Here is a 19,791-nt window from a genome sequence, read left to right as displayed (position 1 = left end):
TGCAAAACCGGATTCTTTTTTTTCCTACTGGTCTCGGATTCTTCACAGTTTTATGGTTTATATGTAACATTTCTCATAATTGTATAATTATTATTTGAAAATATTTAAAAGGTATTTACATGTTTTATTATAGCTTGAAAATTATATAACATTACTAAAGATATCATACAAATAGTTACATCATTGGCTTCTTAGCAGATTTTTGTGACAACTTTCATGAAATAATGTATTTTGCAGGCAAATATTCTGCAGAGGTTGCAAAGAGAGAGGACCATTGAAGCAACTGGACTTTTGGTCCTTGGTTTTAAATTTGGTTGAGATTGACTCCTATAGTATTTCTTATAATCTTGTTAAAGGTAACAAAGATACAATTGTAAGAACAGTTCCAATTATTCTTCAAGTGGAAGACAATCCTAAATTTCTTTTCTATATATAGAAACGGGAGTTGGGGTAGGACGAGCACAGCTCTTGATTGTTGTACTAGATTCAATGTGAATTGTACTGTGTACATGGGCCATTTCATTAAATCAGTACACATGCCTATTTGTCTATTATACCCACGACCAACACCATTTAATTAATTTTCTATTTAGGGATAAATTGGTAATTAACTTCTTCATCCTATTCCTCTCTAAACACGTGTATTCCACATTTAATTGGAGCCTCTCTGCAACTTGATAGTACAATCGAGAATTATCCGATCTTCTTCTTCCCTAACATTGTTTCTTAAGACATTGAAGTCATTTTTTTTTCCTTTCCAATATACTCTATTTCTCTGAGACCTTGAATTCGTTTTCTTTCCTCTCAAATTTGGTTCCAAGTTGTCACTATTGATTTCTCAATTTCTCAAGTTGTATGAGTTTTCTGCATTCTTTTCTTTGTTTAATGCTCTAATGCTTCTTCCATGCCTCACTTCTTAGTTTTCATCTGAATTTTTTCATACTGTTTACTATTTGTATCTGGCCTCCGTTGAATCTATGGGTTCAGGTGAGGGCTCTCGCCATTTTTTTCCCTTTGTTTGGTTGAAATGAAAATTTGATTGGTATCTGTTGTTCCCTATTCTTTTCTTTAATTTACTCGTGAATTTTATATATGTACGCAGGGCGGCAAATGTGAGGCCTAAGTATTTACATTTTAAAAAAAAAACTTAAATGATATGCATGGAATAAAATTAATGAAATACCAAATATCAAATAAAAACAATACTAGAAAGATATTATCCGATTACTGATTCAGGAAGTTGAAGAATGAAGACTTTGAGTCCAAAATATCTAGTTGTTGCTTGTCTTACTTCAAAATTCTTGTTGTAAATCTTGAAAACTATACTATATTTTTTATAAAGTAATAGAAGTATAGAACTATTGAAATCTTAAAAATATTATTGAACACTTGAACTAATAAATTTTTGGAGAAAGAAGGTGAAAAATAAAATTTTGGAGAAAGAAAAAAAATATTGGATAAAGAATTCAAGAAGGTGAGCAAGAATAAAGAGAAAGGAAGAAGATATGTAGGTTGTGGAATATGAAGAGTAAGATTGAAACATTGGAAATGAAGGAGTAAAAAATGGAATTATTAAATCAACTCAAATTGAAAATTATTAATCTATCATTTTTAAGTAAGTCAAATTTTTACTTTATTTACTCTAAAATATTTTCTTTCCATTTATATGAAAAACACAAAAGTACTACTACATATTATTTATTTAAATACCTATAAAATATATATTATTTCCAAAAATGGGGCCCCTCTACGTATGTAAGTAATTGTATCTGTTTTTCACATGCACGTTTGAAAATAGATATTGATACATGTTTAGGGTTCAATTTTTTTAGCACTTTCAAATACCTCATACTTTATATATCAGAAGTAATAAATGAAAAAAGTTCATCACTAATTTTTCTGTATAACTCACGGTAATATACATTGTTGAAGAGAAGTCCTTTCGGCAATTTTGTAATATCCTCTGACTATCTATTTGTCTTTAGATGACAGTGGAAGTTGTGAAAGAAAAGTTATGTAAAAACGTTTGGTAATTCTATCAATTCAATGTCCCTAGAGCTCTATGACGAAGCTGATGCTAAAATCTCAGATGTAAGTGATAACGCGAACCACTTGGTTTTCACTTTATAGTTAAATTCGTTTAGACCAGTTACGCTCACCACCATATTTGGTTAATCAAACACAATCTTTTTTCTCTTCAATTATGAACGCATCAGATTATACGTTGAATTTCATCATGCTTTGTTCGTTTTGACATATAATGATGATTTTAGGCTATAAGGTCGCGTCTTTGATTGTAGAGCTTGAAAGACCTCATTTTGAAAACATTGGGGATTCCGCCATCCTATTTCTGAACATATTTTATAACTGTGGTGTCCGGAACATCCTATCTCTGAACATTGTTTAGCTTTTATATTAATCATATCTCAAAATTGAGTTTAATTGGTGTTTTTGTTACTTTATGGTAGAATTTCTTATTGATTTTGACATGGTTGTATCTATATGAATATATTATTTCAAATTTAAAAATTATTCATCCAATCATTTTGAACTATTGGGAAGATATGTGACTTTAATTTTAAACATTACTACAAGTGAGATCATATTTTTAAAGTAATCAGAGATTGAGTTTCTGTGGGGGATGACGTATACGTGGAGGCTGAGGTGATATTGTATCAGGCCAAGAAGTCATGAAATCACTACTGATATGTATATTGAATTTGTGGATATTGTGAGGCATAAAAATTAGGGGAAAAGGTAAAAACGTATGTGCCACCCTAGGAAAAGAAGCGGATGAGTACTGCCAAAAAACAGCTACTTGATATGTTTGGTGGGTAGCTCATATTGAGAGGTAAGGAATGAACTTCTCATTTTCTAAGTAATCTATAGAAATATTTTAGTTACTTTAGTTTATACCAGTGGTCATAATATTTTGTTAATTGGGTTTTATATGTTACTGTTGAGTAGAAGAAATGGATGGTACATGTTGTTTTCAATTGTTTAGAAATTTTAATAAAAGCTTTATTTTCTTTCAATTTTGCACATATTCAAAGATCTGCCTTGTTGCATGCTGCCATTTTATGCAATTAATAGCTTATACAATTTGATAGAGTTATAGTGACATGTGGCTAATATGTTGCTTGCTCATGTTTCATAGCACGACTAGAGAAATTACAGGCACCTGCTGAGATTTGCACGAACTTATAGTCTTTACTTTTATGTTAAATTAAAAATCCTTTTGAATGTGCGTCTTGAGTTTGGATAATTGCCCAAAGTTAATCTTATTACCAGTGGTAATGACATCATTCGAATTATGATGAGAATCTTTTATATAGTATGTTTTTCAATTTATTAAGAGTTTCCAAAGTTATTCTCATGAGCTTCCAGCAACAGTAGTTCTCGACTCTTTAATGTGGCTTAAATTTAAGGAAAGTTTTATTTCTGACGAAATACTATGCTGTCATGATAATGTCTTTCTATGTTGTGCAACCGTCTAACTAACTGACTCTCCCACCCTTTGATGTCATAGGCTTTAGTTTCATTGTTAGCTTTGCTTTTCATGTTTACTCATGCTTATGGTTATATTTGTGATTGTGGTATGTTAACTCATCTTAATAGGTTAGTATACTTAACAACTGTAACGACTCAGTCGGTCGTTTTGAGTATTATAACCTCGTTCCCCCATTTACTGCTCAATTTATGCTTTATAGTTATTTTATAACTTACCGGATTAGTGGGCTCGGAAGGAATTCGGAGTGAAATAAGACACTTGGTCTCATAATTGAAATTTTAAGTTAGAAAAGTGGACCGGATATGGACCTATGTGTAAACGACCTCGGATTTAAATTTTGATGATTCCAATAGCTCCGTATGGTAATTTTGGCCTTAGGAGTATGTCCGGAATATTATTTGGAGGTCCGTAGAGGAATTAGGCTTGAAATGTCGAAAGTTAAATTTTTGGGAAGTTTGACCGGGGGGTTGACTTTTTGATATCGGGGTCGGAATCCGATTTTGAAAATTTGAATACCTCCGTTATATCATTTATGACTTGTGTGCAAAATTTGAGGTTAATCGGACGTGAATTGATAGGTTCTGGAGTCGTTTGTAGAAGCTAAAAATTTTAAAGTTCATTAGGCTTGAATTAGGATATGATTCATGGTTTTAGCGTTGTTTGAGGTGATTTGAGAGTTCGACTAAGTCCGTATGATATTTTAGCACTTGTTGGTATATTTGGTTGAGGTCCCGAGGGGCCCAGGTGAGCTTTGGATGGTTAACGGATCATTTTGGCATTGGTGAGATTGCTGATATCTGTTGCTGCAATTTTCTGATTTTCTCTTTCGCGTTCGCGAGTGGGTCCTCGGGTTCGCGAAGAGTGTTTTCTAAGTGTGAGGTTTTGTTCTTCGCGTCCGCGAAGGGGAGGACGCGAACGCGAAGGTATGGTCTGTGTGTGCATCGCGAACGCGTGAGAGGTGTCGCGTTCGCTAAGAGGAGTGAGGCTATTGGGGACCCCCGGGTCCTTGTTCTACGTGTTCGCGAGGTGGCGGCCGCGTTCGCGAAGGTCTGAGCTGCTAAAGCTTCGCGTTCGTGAAGCCACAGTCGCGTTCGCGAAGGGTTAAATTTGTGGACAGTTGAGTTGTGCTTCGTGAACGCGAGGGACCTGTCGCGTTCGCGAAGAAGAGAGGTCTGGACATATAGTTTAAGTTTTAAAGATGGGACTTCGTCCTATTTTCAGTTTTTGACGGATTTGAGCTCGGGAAGTGGCGACTTTCAGGAGTTTTTCAAGAAAAATAACGGGGTAAGTGTTCTTAACTCAATATTGATTAAATTACCCGAATCCATGGTTGTTTTATCATTTAGTTGGTGAATTAAGTTGGAAAAGTTTGAAAACCCTCTTAGTTTAAATTGAAGATTTGAGGGTCGAGTTGTGGTCGGATTTTGATAAAATTGGTATAGTTAGACTCGTGGTTGAATGGGCTTTCGGATTTTGTAACTTTTGTCGAGTTCCGAGACGTGGGCCCCCCCACAGACGATTTTTGAGCTAAAATTTAGATTTTTATGAAAAATTAGCATTTTCTTATAGAGTTAATTCCAATAAATTTTATTCACTTAAACGAATTATTTGTGACTAGTTTCGAGGCATTCGGAGGCCGATTTGTGAGGCAAAGGCATCAAGGTAAAAGCTAACCTCAGCTTAACAGAGAGAGAAAAGATAAGTTTGATTCAACAAAAGTGTTTTAAAAGGTGTGGGCGTAAGGCGAGGCGTTTTACATATGCCTCAGCGAGGCGTAAGCCCCATAGGTATTTACTTTTTAATATTTTATAAAATAATATAATGACAGTAAATATTTATAAACAGGTAAAATTGCATAAATATTGAAGAAAACTATATATATATATGTGCTCCATCCCCACAAACTTCATCCCCACAAAAAACTAATCAAAGTAATCTATTATACGTTACTTACAAGCACAAGTAATTTGAGTCAAAGAATAATGTTTTCTATATGGAGGAACAAAAAAGATGATTAACCTGCAATTTGAACTTTGAATTTGCTGCTATGAAGAAGAATGTAGTTCTTTTTGTATTTGTAAAAAAAAAAAAATATCCGTTGCTTTTGGGAGATATTAGCAGACTAGCGGACAAGATAAAAATTGAGAAACCCATGGATTAGGGCTTAAATCAATAAAAAAGGTCGTTACTTTTAAATTTAATACTTTTGAGTTCCTTTTTAAACCTTTTGAGTAATTACCAAACTGATTTTTGAGAATTTGGGTATTATATGAAGGACTAATTCAACAAATTTTATTTTAATTTGAAAAAGTCTTTGGGGCTTACTCCTTACTAAAAAAACGCATCTCGAACGCCCGGGTGTACGCCCCGAATGTCCGGGCGTACGCCCCAAATTGCGGGGTGTATGCCTCTTGAGACTTTTGCCCCATACCATCGCCCCAGAAACGCCTTTTAAAACAAAGGTCGTGAGGATATGAAATCCCGGAATTTTATGTCATGTGATTATTTTGGAGGTGATGCACATGCTAGGTGACGGGCGTGTAGGCGTGCACCGAGGGAATTGTGACTTGGTCCGTCCCGTGAAACTGTAAAGTTGAATAATTTGTTGTTAGCTATATGCTCTCTAAGTGTTGAAGAAATTTGACTATAAATCATGCTTAGGCTATGTGATAGTGTTGTTGGGACCCACAAAGGGCACATACTTATTGAATTAATTGCTAATTTCTATCTTGTGCTCAGTCATGATTTTACTTGCGTATCATACCTCAATCTTTCTTGATATTTGTCGATGCATTATGTTATCTTTGTTTGAGCTGACTTTGTGATTTCTAAGAGTCCGAGAGACTAGAAAGGTGGAGGACTGAGTAAGGTCGAGGGCCTTCCGGTGAGGTCAGGATATTATGGCACGTGAATTGTCCGTGCAGGATATTATAGCACGTAAGTTGTCCGTGCATCACGTAAGTTGTCCGTGCAGATTATGGCGCTTGGGTTGTAGGAGCCCCTCCGGAGTCTGTACACCCCCAGTAAGCGCGGGTACCCATTGAGTGTGAGTGCCGAGGGCTGAGAGCCGAGTGATAAGTTAAGTGACTGTTGCCTAAGAGGTTGTACTTGCTTTGCATTTGTTATTGCACTTGATTGCTATCTGCCATTGTTGTGAAATCTCTGAAAGATTTTATATCCGGATTACATGAAATTGAACTGTAAACAAAAAATTGATTTGACTTAAACTGCCGGATTTGAAAGCATGTCTATTCTTTGCTGGAATTACTGAAAGTGAACTATAACTGTGTAGCTCGTCATTATCTTCAGTTCCTTAGTTATTATTATTACTTGCTGATTTGGTTGTACTCATACTACACCCTGCACTTCGTGTGCAGATCCAGGTGTTCCCGGACATAGCGGGTGTTGATTATTTCGCGCAGTTGATTTTCAGGAGATTCAGAGGTAGTTGTCGTGTTTCGCAGACCTTGTCTCTCTGTCCCTATCTCCTTGTTTACTGTATTGTGGTCTTATACTATTATAGACCTTATGTTCCATATTTGTATCCATATTAAATGCTCATGCAGAGGCAGATCTACGTGTAAGGGACGGGGTGATACGCCACCCGCAAGCTTTGGCCGAAACTATGCAATAGTATGTATACATGCATGTATATATAGAAGAAATGCATACAAATACTTTAAGTGGCACCCTCAGTAACAGAAAGGATCAAGGTGCCACTGGCATGGCACTGTCACTTTCACCCAAATGGTGCAGGTTCGAATCTAGCCTAGCTCATCTTTTTAAAAACTTTTGTTTGGTGCATTTAAGACAATTACAGGAGGATCCTTTGTTTCTTCTTTCTCTTTACTTAATTGCTCTTTTTTGTTTATTAATAGGTCCTATTGACTTTTTCTTTGATCTTATTAGTTTATTTTTATTCAAAAAAATCTCCATTGTTGCACTTTCCTAACTCCTCCGTAATTTATCAATAGATAAAGAAAAATTAACTGTTTTCTCCGGGACCAAAACTTTGAAAATCTATTTGCAGAAACCAAAAAAAAAAAAAAAAAAGAATCCTTGAATAAGTTATTGTTTTAATCAATGATGAAAGTTTATTTTTTTGTCAGGTTGCTCTAAAGTAGGACAATTGTATATAATATCGAGTGAGTTAATTTTTATGAAAAATATAAATTGAAAAATATTCGTAAACTTACTTAATATTTAGAGTGCTTATTAGTATAAGTTTTTGCCTTAAGTATCTAAATATAAAGTGATAACAAGTCATTCTTCTTGTACAAAATGCATAATCTAGTTGATTGTTTATGTTTTGTTTTCAAGTTATCATAATTATTACGTAATCTTTTTTCTCGATCGATTTGTTTATATTAATACCAAAGACGAATAACCCGAACCGAAACCCAAATAGACCAAACCGATTAAATTTATACCCTATTAGACAATGTAAATTGTAATATGACTATGTTCAAAAAAATTGGCACTCGGACCCTTTAAATCTTGGATCCGCCTCTGTGCTCATGTACTCAGTGACACCAGATTTTGGGGAGTGTTCGTGTCAGTATTTATAGGATTTTGTATTGTATTAAATTATTGTATTTTCAAACTTAAGAGAAATTGTGGTCTATTGAGATTATCGGCTTGCCTAGTATCGAGATAGGCGCCATCACGACAGGTTGGGATTTTGGATCGTGACAAGTTGGTATCAGAGCTTATGTTACATAGGTCTCACGAGTCATGAGCAGGTTTAGTAGAGTCTTGCGGATCGGTATGGAGACGTATGTACTTATCTTCGAGAGGCTGCGGAACCCTTAGGAAAATTTCACTTTCTTGTATTCTGTCGTGCGAATTTGTTGATTCTGGAAACTAAATTTCTGCTATTCTATTCTCTCACAGATGGTGAGGACATGTACTACCAGATCGGACGATCAGCCACCGGTGCCACCAGTTAGGGCCGCGAGAGGCCGGGACCGTGGTAGAGGCCGGGGACGAGGTAGAGGTCGAGTTGTAGCTTGTACAACAGTTGGACCAGCACCTGTAGTTCCACTAGTTGCTCCAGCTCAGGAGCAGATTCCGGATATAGCTGAGCCGACAAGATCAACTCAGGCACCAGCTGTGCCCCTTGAGACTCTAGGCCTTCAGGAGACTTTGGCCCAGATATTGGCGGCTTGCACTGGTCTTGCTCAGGTGGTTTCGGCTCAGGCCGCACCTGCTGCTTCTCAGGCTGGGAGAGGTACTCATACCCCCGTTGCCCGTACTCCAGACTAAGTAGTACAGGGATTTCAGATACCGAGGGCACTACCAGCCCAGCCGGTTGCAGCTGCTCAGGCCCCGGTAGTTCTTGTTATGGCAGATAATGAGCAGATGAGACTTGAGATATTTGAGAGGCTTCGACCTCCACTATTTAGCGGTACTGAGTCAGAGGATGCCTAGGGTTTTCTGGATAAGTGTCAGCGGATGCTTCAGAAAACGGGTATTCTAGAGACCAGTAGGGTCTCATTCACTACTTTTTAGTTTTCTAGGGCTGCCTACAGATAGTGGGACTCTTACGAGAGGTGTAGGCCGGTCGGTGCAGCACCCCTTACCTGGCAGCAGTTCTCCAGTCTATTCCTGGAGAAATTCGTGCCTCGGTCCCGCAGAAAGGAGCTGCATAGGCAGTTTGAGCAGCTTCGTCAGGGTGATATGTCTGTGACACAATATGAGATGAGATTTTTAGAATTGGCCCATCATGTTATCTGGTTGATTCCCACAGACAGGGAAAGGATCAGGAGATTCATAGATGGCCTCACTTTTCAGCTGCGATTACTCATGACTAGAGAGAGAGTGTCTGGTGCTACTTTAGACGAGGTTGTCGACATTGCTCGTCATATTGAGATGGTTCGTAGCCAGGAGCGGGTTGAGAGGGAGGCTAAGAGGCCTCATGGTTCGAGTGATTTCAGCGGTGTTCCTTTATGGGGTCAGTTTTACCGCGGTAGGGGTCGTTCTTACAGATACGCTCAGGCGGGTCGTCCAGCTCATCATGGTGAATCAGCTAGCCACAGTTTTTACAGTGCTCACTCAGGCCAGTCTTCATTCAGTGCACTACCAGCGCAGAGTTCTCATCATGCCTCGTCTGCTCAGGCTTCTACAGGTAATTATTCAGGTTATCAGGAGCAGCAGTTCCGTCAGAGGAGGTGTTGTTTCGAGTGCGGAGAATGGGGTCATTTCAATAGAGATTGTCCTAGGTTGTTGAGTGGGGCTCCACAGCATAGTTCTCGACCAACGACACCACCTCCAGCAGTTACATCACCCGCCCAGCCAGCTCGGGGTGGGGGTCAGGCAGCTTGGGGTCGCCCAAGAGGGGGAGGCCGATCAGGTGGCGGGCATGCTCGATTCTATGCTTTTCCTGCCAGGCCAGATGTTGTTGCCTCAGACGCAGTAATCACAGGTATTGTTTTCAATGTGCCACAAGGAGGCTTCTATATTATTTGACCCTGGTTCCACTTATTCATATGTATCATCGTATTTTGCTCATTACCTGGATATGCCCTGTGAGTCCTTAGTTTCACCTGTTTGTGTATCTATACCGGTGGGCGATATTATTACTGTGGACCGTGTGTATCGGTCGTGTGTGGTGACTATTGGGAAATTGGAGACTAAAGTTGATTTCTTATTACTTGGTATGGTTGATTTTGATGAAATCCTGGGTATGGATTGGTTGTCTCCATGTCATGCTATTCTTGACTGTCACGCAAAAGTCGTGACGTTGACGATGCCGGAATTGCCAAAGGTTGAATGGAGAGGTTCTCTAAATTTTGTTCCTAACAGGGTAATTTCTTATTTGAAGACCCAACGTATGGTTAAAAAGGGATGTCAGTCATATTTGGCCTTCGTGAGAGATGTTGATAGTGATACTCCTATTATTGATTCAGTACCGGTCATGCGAGACTTTCCGGATGTATTTTCTGCAGACCTGCCGGGTATGCCACCCGACAGGGATATTGATTTCGGTATTGACTTGGTGCAGGGCACTCAGCCTAATTCTATTCCTCCGTATCGTATGGCACCAGCTGAGTTAAAAGAATTGAAAGAGCAACTTCAGGAACTCCCTGAAAAGGGGTTTATTAGGCCTAGTGTGTCATCTTGGGGTGCACCGGTTCTGTTTGTGAAAAATAAAGATGGTACAATGCATATGTGCATTGACTATAGGTAGTTGAACAAAGTGACGATCAAGAATAAATATCCTTTGCCGCGTATTGATGACTTATTTGACCAGCTTCAGGGAGCGAGGGTGTTCTCAAAAATTAATTTGAGATCTAGGTATCACCAGTTGAAAATTCGGGATTCAGATATTCTGAAGATGACATTCAGAACTCGTTATGGCCACTATGAATTTCTTGTGATGTCTTTTGGGCTAACCAATGCCCCATCAGTATTTATGCATTTGATGAATAGTGTATTTCAGCCATATCTTGATTTATTTATCGTAGTATTTATTGATAATATTCTAGTGTACTCACGTAGCCAGGAGGAGCATGCACAACACTTAGGTATTATATTATAGAGGCTGAGAGCTGAGAAACTTTATGCCAAATTCCTGAGAAACTTTATGCCAAATTCCTGAGAAACTTTATGCCAAATTCTCTAAGTGTGAGTTCTGGCTTAGTTCGATGGCATTCTTGGGACATATAGTGTCTAGTGAAGGAATTAAGGTGGATCCGAAGAAAATAGAGGCAGTTCAGAATTGATCCAGACCATCCTCAGTTACCGAGATTCGGAATTTTCTCGGGTTGGCCGGTTATTATCGTCGTTTCGTGGAGGGTTTCTTGTATATTGCATCACCTATGACTAAACTGACCCAGAAAGGTGCTCCGTTCAGGTGGTCGGATGAATGTCAAGAGAGCTTTCAGAAGCTAAGACATGTTTGACTATAGCTCCAGTATTGGTGTTGCCTACAGGTTTAGAGTCTTATACTGTATATTGTAACGCGTCGCGTATTGGTCTCGGCGCAGTGCTGATGCAAGACGGTAGGGTGATTGCCTATGCATCCAGACAGTTAAAGGTACATGAGAAGAATTATCCAGTCCACGATCTTGAGTTAGCAGCTATTGTTCATGCCTTGAAAATTTGGCAGAATTACATGTACGGTGTCTAGTGTGAGGTATATACCGATCATCAGAGTCTACAGCATTTGTTTAAACAGAAGGATCTTAACTTGTGGCAGCGAAGGTGGTTGGAGTTGCTTAAGGATTATGATATCACCATTCTCTATCATCCCAGAAAGGCCAATGTGGTGGACAATGCCTTGAGTCGTAAGGCGGTGAGTTTGGGCAGCTTAGCATACTTACCGGTAGCAGAGAGACCTTTAGCCTTGGATGTTCAGGCCTTGGCTAATCAGTTTATTAGATTGGATGTTTCCGAGCCGAATCGAGTTTTGGCCTATGTGGTTTCTCGGTCTTCTTTATATGATCACATCAGAGAGCGCCAGTATGATGATCCATATCTGCTTGTCCATAAGGACACGGTTCATCACGGTAATGCCAAGGAATTCACTATTAGAGATGACGATGTATTGCGGATGCAGGACAGGCTATGTGTACCTAATATAGATGGTTTGCGTGAGCTGATTCTCCAGGAAACTCACAGTTCGCGGTACTCTATTCATCCAGGCACCGCGAAGATGTATCAGTATTTGAAACAGCACTATTGGTGGAGGCGAATGAAGAAAGATATAGTTGGGTTTGTATCTCGGTGTTTAAATTGTCAACAAGTAAAGTACGAGCATCAGAGACCGGGAGGATTGCTACATAGACTTGAAATTATGGAGTGGAAGTGGGAGCGTATTACCATGGACTTCGTAGTTGGACTCCCACGGACTTTGAGAAAGTTTGATGCTATTTGGGTGATAGTAGATCGGTTGACCAAGTCTGCACATTTTATTCCAGTCGGTACTAATTATTCTTTGGAGCGGTTGGCTGGGATTTATATTCGCGAGATTGTTCGCCTACACGATGTGTCAGTGTCCATTATTTCAGATCGGGGTACGCTGTTTACCTCACAGTTTTGGAGGGCAGTGTAGCGAGAATTGGGCACACAAGTTCAGTTGAGTATAACATTTCACCCTCAGACGGACGGACAGTCCAAGCGCACTATTTAGATATTGGAGGATATGCTACGCGCTTGTGTCATTGATTTTGGGGGTTCTTGGGATCAATTTCTGCCACTCGCGGAGTTTGCTTACAATAATAGCTACCAGTCAAGCATTTAGATGGCTCCATATGAATATTTGTATGGGAGACGGTGCTGATCTCCGGTAGGTTGGTTTGAGCCGGGTGAGGTTAGGCTATTGGGTACTGACTTGGTTCAGGATGCTTTAGAGAAGGTCAAAGTGATTCCGAAATGGCTTCGCACGGCACAGTCTAGACAGAAGAGTTATGCCGACAGGAAGGTTAGTGATGTTGTTCACATGGTGGGGGAGAAGGTTCTGCTCAAGATTTCACCTATGAAGGGTGTGTTGAGGTTCGGGAAGAAGGGCAAGTTGAGCCCTCGGTATATTGGGCCTTTTAAGATACTTAAGAAAATTGGAGAGGTAGCTTATGAACTTGCGTAACCACCTAGTTTATCAGGTGTCCATCCAGTGTTCCATGTATCCATGCTCTGAAAGTATGTCGGGGATCCGTCTCATATTCTGAATTTCAGTATAGTACACCGACTAACCAGCGACGGGTCAAAGGGTTAAAACAAAATAACCCTTTTCATTTTTACCTAAATCAATATGCTTTCTCTCACCCCGCTAACCAAAATCCCAAACCTTATTAGATGAAACCATTGATTTTCAGTGGATTTTCGTTCGTGTGAAGGCTATACTGGGAACATAGGCTTGAATTTTTGCTCTATTTCATCTGGTTGTTGTTGGTAAGTTCTTACAGACCCCTGTTTTAAAGGTGTTTTTTTACAGTTATGGTTTTTATATCTTGTTTTTGAATCTTCTGGCGTGTGACCTTCTTTTGACATTTTTCCTTTTCATTGTAGAGTAGAGTTGATATAATGTCAGTTGAAGAATATATTCTTGTCCGTTTCCACCATGGTGGTACTTTTATTGAAGATCTTGTCGCCAAATACGTTGGTGAGAATGAGGCAAACGAGTATTCAATAGATAAAGACCATTTTTCATTGGTTGAATTATTGTATTATACAAGGCAACTGGGGTATGTTATTATTAGGGTTTTTTATGTCTTTAACCCTAGGTCAAAAAAATTCGTACTGGTTGAAAATGATAAACAATTGTATAATATTGTCTCCTACTGTAAAGAGCAGATCCTGAACATATTTGTTAATCATGTTATTGAAGAACCTGCTTTGGAGGTGGTCCCAACTGCTCTTATTTGTGGGCCCGAGATGGTTGAAGCCACTAATAATGAGACTAGGACAATTTTAGATGGTGGTTTAGGTGATATAAATGCAGAACAACAGTATGGTGATGAAGTTCTGGAGGATGTAGTAGACAGTGTTGCTGAAAATACGAATGTAATGGTGATGAAAATTCAGAGCTAGATTTGTCATATTTGCTTAATAGTGACACTGATTTAGATGATATACATGAGAGAGATGATAATGAATTAGATGAGGAGTCAAGAGCTATAAAAACAAAAAAAAGAATCTGCAGAAAGAAAAAGGGGAAACAAAGGCTGAAGAAACAAAGAAAGTCACCTACTCCAACAGAGGAGGTTGATCTAGGGAAAGCCGGCGCAGACAAAGGTTTTGATGACATTGATAGGCCAGGTAAGAGAGATAAATATGCTGGTAAATTAGGGGGGTAAGGATTACTATGATAGTAGTGACATAGGAAGTGATGACAGTCAAGATGAGCTAGATGTGCTTGCTCAACCTGGTGTTGACCTGCCAGTTAGAAGAAGTAGTAAGAAGCTTAGGTTTTATCCAAACTGCTGGCTTGCTATTTTTTAACTTGGTATGGTCTTTGAAAGTGTTGAAGAATTTAGGAAGGTTATTCAATCCTATGCTGTTGAGAACAAAGTGCAGCTTACACTTAGGCCTAATGAAAAACATAGAGTTAGAGTTAAGTGCAAAAGTAAGGATTTGTACCAATGGGAGCTATATGCAAGTAGAGACAGAGATTCTGGAGATTTCATGGTGAAGAAGTACCATCCATGACATAAGTGCACTAATAAAAATAAAAACAAGTTGTGCACTTCTAAATACATTGCCAGAAAATACAAGAACATGATAGTATCTCAGCCAAATATTAAACTATGAGAGATTCAAGAATAGGTTAGACAGAAGCTTGGTTTATATGTTGGGAGGACTGTAGCATACAAGGATAAGGCAATTGTAATGAAAGCGTTTATGGGGGACTGGAAGCTAGAATTTTCCAGATTGGCTGATTATGCTGATATGATTAGGAGGACAAATCGAGAGAGTTCTTGCTGGATCAGAACTAACAGGGACATTGTACTAGGGAAGAACATGTTTGTTTACGTTTATGTCTGTTTTGATGCCCTTAAAAGGGTTGGTTAAAAGGTTGCAGAAGAATTATTGGTTTTGATGGATGCTTCTTGAAAGGGCTATGTAAAGGTGAATTACTGGTAGCTGTTGGCAAAAATGGGAACAATCAGATATTTCCAATAGCATGGGCAGTTGTGGACCAAAAGACAAAACACTCTCGTACATGGTTCAAAACAAACACCTAAGTGCTGACTTGGAGTTAGGAGATGGTTTTAACTTAACAGTAATGTCTGACAGTCAAAAGGTAATCTCCAGCTTACATTTATTTTACTGTTGTCTGTTATTTTAAACTTCAATTAAATGATATTAAATTTACCGTTGTCTGCTATTTTTACATGGATTACTACCTGCAATTAAAGACTGTTTACCAATGGCAGAGCATAGGATGTATGCTCGACATATATGATCCAACTGGGCAAAGAAATGAAAAGGTGAAGAAAGAAGGATATATTTCTGGAGATGTGCCAAGTCATCCTTTGTAGTGCAGTTCAAAGATGAGCTTGCAAGATTGAGAATGCTGGGGTGAAACATATGTGAGGATATTTTGGATTACAACAAAGAAGTATGGGTAAGGGCATACTTTAGTCCTATGTCTAAATGTGATGCTGTTGAAAATAATATGTGTGAGACATTTAATTTATGGATAATGGTACCTAGGCATTGGTCAATTATAACTATGTTAGATAAAATCAGACACAAATTGATGATTAGAACTATTGATATGAGGAGATTTGTTGATAAGTGGATAACAGATATATCCCCAATAGCAAGAATGAATTTAGAAAAAAATAAAGATGCATCTAAGAGATGTAAAGTTCTTTGGAATGGGGATAATGGTTTTGAGATTTCTAATGGTGATATTAAGCATATTGTTGATTTAAGTGAGAAGACTTGCACTTATAGAACCTGGATGTTGAGAGAAATTCCATGTCCTTATGCTATTTTCTCCCTATATCACTTAGGACAGAATCCAGATGACTTGGTTGAACATTGGTACATAAAGACCACCTTTATGAAAGCTTACCAGTATTTTATACAGCCTATTCACAACATGAAGATGTGGCCAGAATTATCAAATCCCTCTATTGAGCCACCTGAACCAAAACCAATGTCAGGAAGGCCAAAAATATGCAGGAGAAAATCAAAGGATGAGCCAAGAAAGAAACATGGCAAGCTGTCAAAGAAAGGAGTGAAGATGACTTGTTCAAAGTCATCAGTTAGGTCACAACAAAACTTCATGCAAATCATGGGTAAGATCAATTAATTTCTATGATTTTAGTATTCTATAATTCACACTAACTATTTATGCTTCTAGCCTAACATGGTAGATACTTAAGTTAGTCAATCAACCTAAAGAAGTCAGCCAACTCCAAGGAGGCAACCAACCTCAATCATGCCTACCATTCCATCCTCAATTTGTGAGGACACATCTGCTGTGAAAATATGTGGTCAAAGTCAGTCAAGTTCTGTAGGAAGAGGAAGAGGAAAGGGAAGGGGAAGGGGAAGGGGAAAGGGGAATGGTCTAGTAAGGGGATATTTTAGATCAGCAGCTACTGCTATGGAAGGAAGGGGCATAGGCACACAAGAAACATCTGAAACTCAGCAAACAGTAGGATATAAGGCGCCTAGGCATTCTGGTTATGGTGTTTATCAAGACACAATGAGTGGAAGAATTGTCATGAATGTAAGCCATAACTCTATTATAATTTTTTTTCTTCTTTAAGTTAATAGCAAACTCTAATATGTTATTATTTTGTAGCCTGGTAACCCTTTTGAGAGGGTGATAGCACCTGGTACATATATGGATGCATCTGCAGCTGATATAGACCTTGGATTTACACCTAATGATTTGAAATGGAAAGGAAAAAAGGCAGTGACAACTTTTTAGCTTCAAAGAATGAGTGTTGTCAAGAATATGAGGCCTTCCAGCCAAGCCATGGAGGGAGAAAATAACTAAGCTGCTTTATAAGTCTTTTATCTATGTTGTAGTACTTGTTAAGTCCTTCTGTTGTTGACATTGTTGGTGTTTTTTGAGATTGCAACTGTAACAATTAAGCTATATTTTTTGTGATTGCAAACTTAAGTAATCAATGTTTCAGGGCATTGTTTGTGTTCTACCAGTTGTTAAGTCAAGGTTGTTGTTGACATTGTTGGTGGTCTAAAAGTTGTTAGAAACAGCTTGCTGCTTTTGGTTTTGTATTAGAAAATTTTCGTTGTTAACATTTCTGTTGCTTTGTTGCTTTTGGTTTCGTGTTAGAAACAACTTGTTGCTTTGTTCCTTCTATTGTTAGCAAATGCCACAACTTTAAGACCAAAGTATTAGCCAATTTCAGAGCTTCAACTATTTTCCATTTTAACAGATTATGCAGCGAAAGAAATAATAAGTCAGCCACCAACCTTCAACAAAGACTAATTCATTTCTTCATAAATGTACATATACAAAAGACAATACATAGATAAGTACAAGATTCAGTTTTTTTCATTAACAAATACAAGATTGCCATCAACCTTTAATCCTACCCAAAAACTAACAATAATATTGCAAGCAACCTTCAACAATGGTCTTCTTAGCTTTAATCAACAAAATACAGGCATGACCAAATAATTCCACGCAATGAACACGACTATAAACACAAGAATCCACTTCTTCCTTTCCCAAGCCAATTTTGCTTCATTTTCTTTGACCCTTTTAGCAAACCATTAATGGTCTTCTTAGCTTGATCGAGAAAGTCTTCGTCATACCATCTAAAGTAGTCGCAAGCACCTCAATCCTTCAAAAAAAGATGAATCAGAAATGTTTTTTTAAAAAATTAACCCAATTTGCTAAGCAGAAGTGCAAAAAGATGGTTGACTTACTTTGTCCAATTTACACCCTTAAAATCGACGACCTGGAATTTTGGGGGACTGTGAAATTTTCAGTTTTGCGTTAAAACCACAACAACAAAAATCCAATGCCATTTGAGAACTCTCTTCTCTTTGCGACATGGCTACAACATATATGGAGTTCAAACTCTAAATTTGGGATGATGAAGAAGACAACTAGTATAATAGAGTACAATTTCCTATAAATTTAACGTAAGTTCAACGAATTGAAGAAAAAATACAGTCTTTGAATATTCATGGGGATGGAGCTTTTGAGATTTAGGACTTATTTTGTAGTTGTTAATGAAGAAAGAGATAGGGAAAATAGGTATAAAAGGGGGCCCAACGGTAAGATTTATTACGGTTAAAATGAGACTGAAATTAGAGACTCACGCGCGACCTTAGTATGGAAACTAACTCAATGTGACAAGTCAACGTCTTATGTTTAAGTGGCATTTGAGGGAATGGGTTGGAGTGTCAAAATAGAAAAGATCAAAGTAAATGTGTCAAAATAAAAAACGGGGAAGAGTTTAAGGGGCCGTTTATGGGTTTGGCCTTTTTAATTCTAATGGATCGTTTGGTAAAATGTATAAGATTAGTATTAAATATGGTGTATTAATAATGTTGGAATTAATTATGTTGAAATTATTTTTTATCGATGATTTGGTCTGGTGTATTAAAGTTTTGAAAAGACAATTTTGTTTTTATACATGTTTATCCATGTATTAAAAATTATTACATTGCTAATGGATGGCTACGACAAAAATGTTCGTATTTAACTCCAAAAAATGTTTGTATTTTTAACCAACAACTATGTAGTGGGAAAATTACTTTATGCATAATACAACTACTCATACTTATGTTAGTCTTCTGGTGTCATGATATAAACAAAAAATGGTGACTTAATCTTAGAGTTTAGTAATGCTAAACGCATACAAAAGCAAGTTTTGCTTTTTGAAAAACAAAAAATCAAAGTACATTCTTTATTGAGACTAGCAACATGTACTAGATACAAAAACATCTTCAGTGCTCTTTTCCCTTGCCCATCACCAACTACTTCATTACCTTGTCAAGTGCTTCTCTCATGCTTGCCATCCTTTTCTGAATATTTACCTGCAAAATTTCTTTTAGCATAACATAGACTCTCTTTGCTATGAATCTAAATTTAGCAGACTTAATCACTACCACTACTAAAAAATAACAAATTTGCGACCGTCAAATCAGTCGGAAATCATGTTTTTTCGACGGATTTACGACTGAAAAGTGTCAGTCGAAAAACACGTGGTCGCAATATATTTGCGACTGAATCAGTCGCAATATTAGCGATGGATTCAGTCGCAATTTGAATAATACGGGACATTTGAATTAAAGTATTTTGCGACTGAATCGGTCGCTAATTTTGCGACTGATTCAGTCGCTGACCAGAAATTAAAAAACAAATACAAATTTAGTGTTTCGACTGATTCCGTCGGAAAATTTAAAAATAAAATTAATTTTTAATTAATTATTCCGACTGAAACAGTCGCAAATCTTGAATTATTAATTAATTAAAATTTTCAGAAATTGTACATGTGCGACTGATTCAGTCGCAAATCTTAATTAAATATTGTTAGAAATTTTCAATTTGCGGCTGAATCAGTCGCAAATTCGGGTAATTCTTGGTGAAATTTGCGACTGATTCAGTCGCAAATCTGGGCATTTTTAAGCAGAATCATCTTGTATTTCTAATTACACCACATGCCAAAGTAAACAGCCAACCAAACACCTAACAATTAATCAAAAACCTAATATAACAATCCAAATATCAAACAACCAACTATCAAACTTGTCTCTAACTTTAACTCTAAAACATTCAAATACCCTATTCAGAATCAGTCTCCTCCTTAGACTCAGAATACTCTATTGTATCTCCTTTCTTG

The 19,791-nt window shown here is 37.7% G+C and overlaps 2 protein-coding genes and 1 long non-coding RNA gene across 3 annotated transcripts in view; 2 read left to right on the top strand and 1 right to left on the bottom strand.

Moving 5' to 3' along the window:
- The window catches only part of LOC107758999 (B3 domain-containing protein REM10-like), a 159,213-nt gene extending 158,918 nt beyond the window's left edge, over positions 1-295 (top strand). The window contains exon 7 of the mRNA XM_075230644.1: positions 238-295. Coding sequence (XP_075086745.1) covers positions 238-278 — 41 coding nt within the window. The 3' untranslated portion in view covers positions 279-295. The remainder of the gene's footprint in view (positions 1-237) is intronic.
- Positions 296-16,139: 15,844 nt separating this feature from the next.
- On the top strand, positions 16,140-17,145 carry LOC107777125 (uncharacterized). Its single transcript, XM_016597112.2, has 2 exons — positions 16,140-16,694; positions 16,770-17,145. Exons 1-2 carry the CDS (start codon positions 16,404-16,406, stop codon positions 16,896-16,898), a joined length of 420 nt encoding a protein of 139 aa, XP_016452598.1. The 5' UTR covers positions 16,140-16,403; the 3' UTR covers positions 16,899-17,145.
- A 263-nt stretch (positions 17,146-17,408) lies between these two features.
- Positions 17,409-18,308, bottom strand: LOC107777126 (uncharacterized). The gene is made up of 2 exons (XR_001646127.2): positions 17,867-18,308; positions 17,409-17,781 (listed from the first exon to the last, which is right to left on the bottom strand). It is a non-coding gene; the product is annotated as an uncharacterized LOC107777126 (long non-coding RNA).
- Between the last annotated feature and the right edge of the window lie 1,483 nt (positions 18,309-19,791).

This window comes from Nicotiana tabacum, chromosome 15 (assembly GCF_000715075.1).
Source record: "Nicotiana tabacum cultivar K326 chromosome 15, ASM71507v2, whole genome shotgun sequence".
In the NCBI taxonomy this organism is placed as follows: domain Eukaryota; kingdom Viridiplantae; phylum Streptophyta; class Magnoliopsida; order Solanales; family Solanaceae; genus Nicotiana; species Nicotiana tabacum.
Note: the sequence above shows the minus strand (reverse complement) of the source record. Positions and strands in the feature narration are given on the sequence as shown.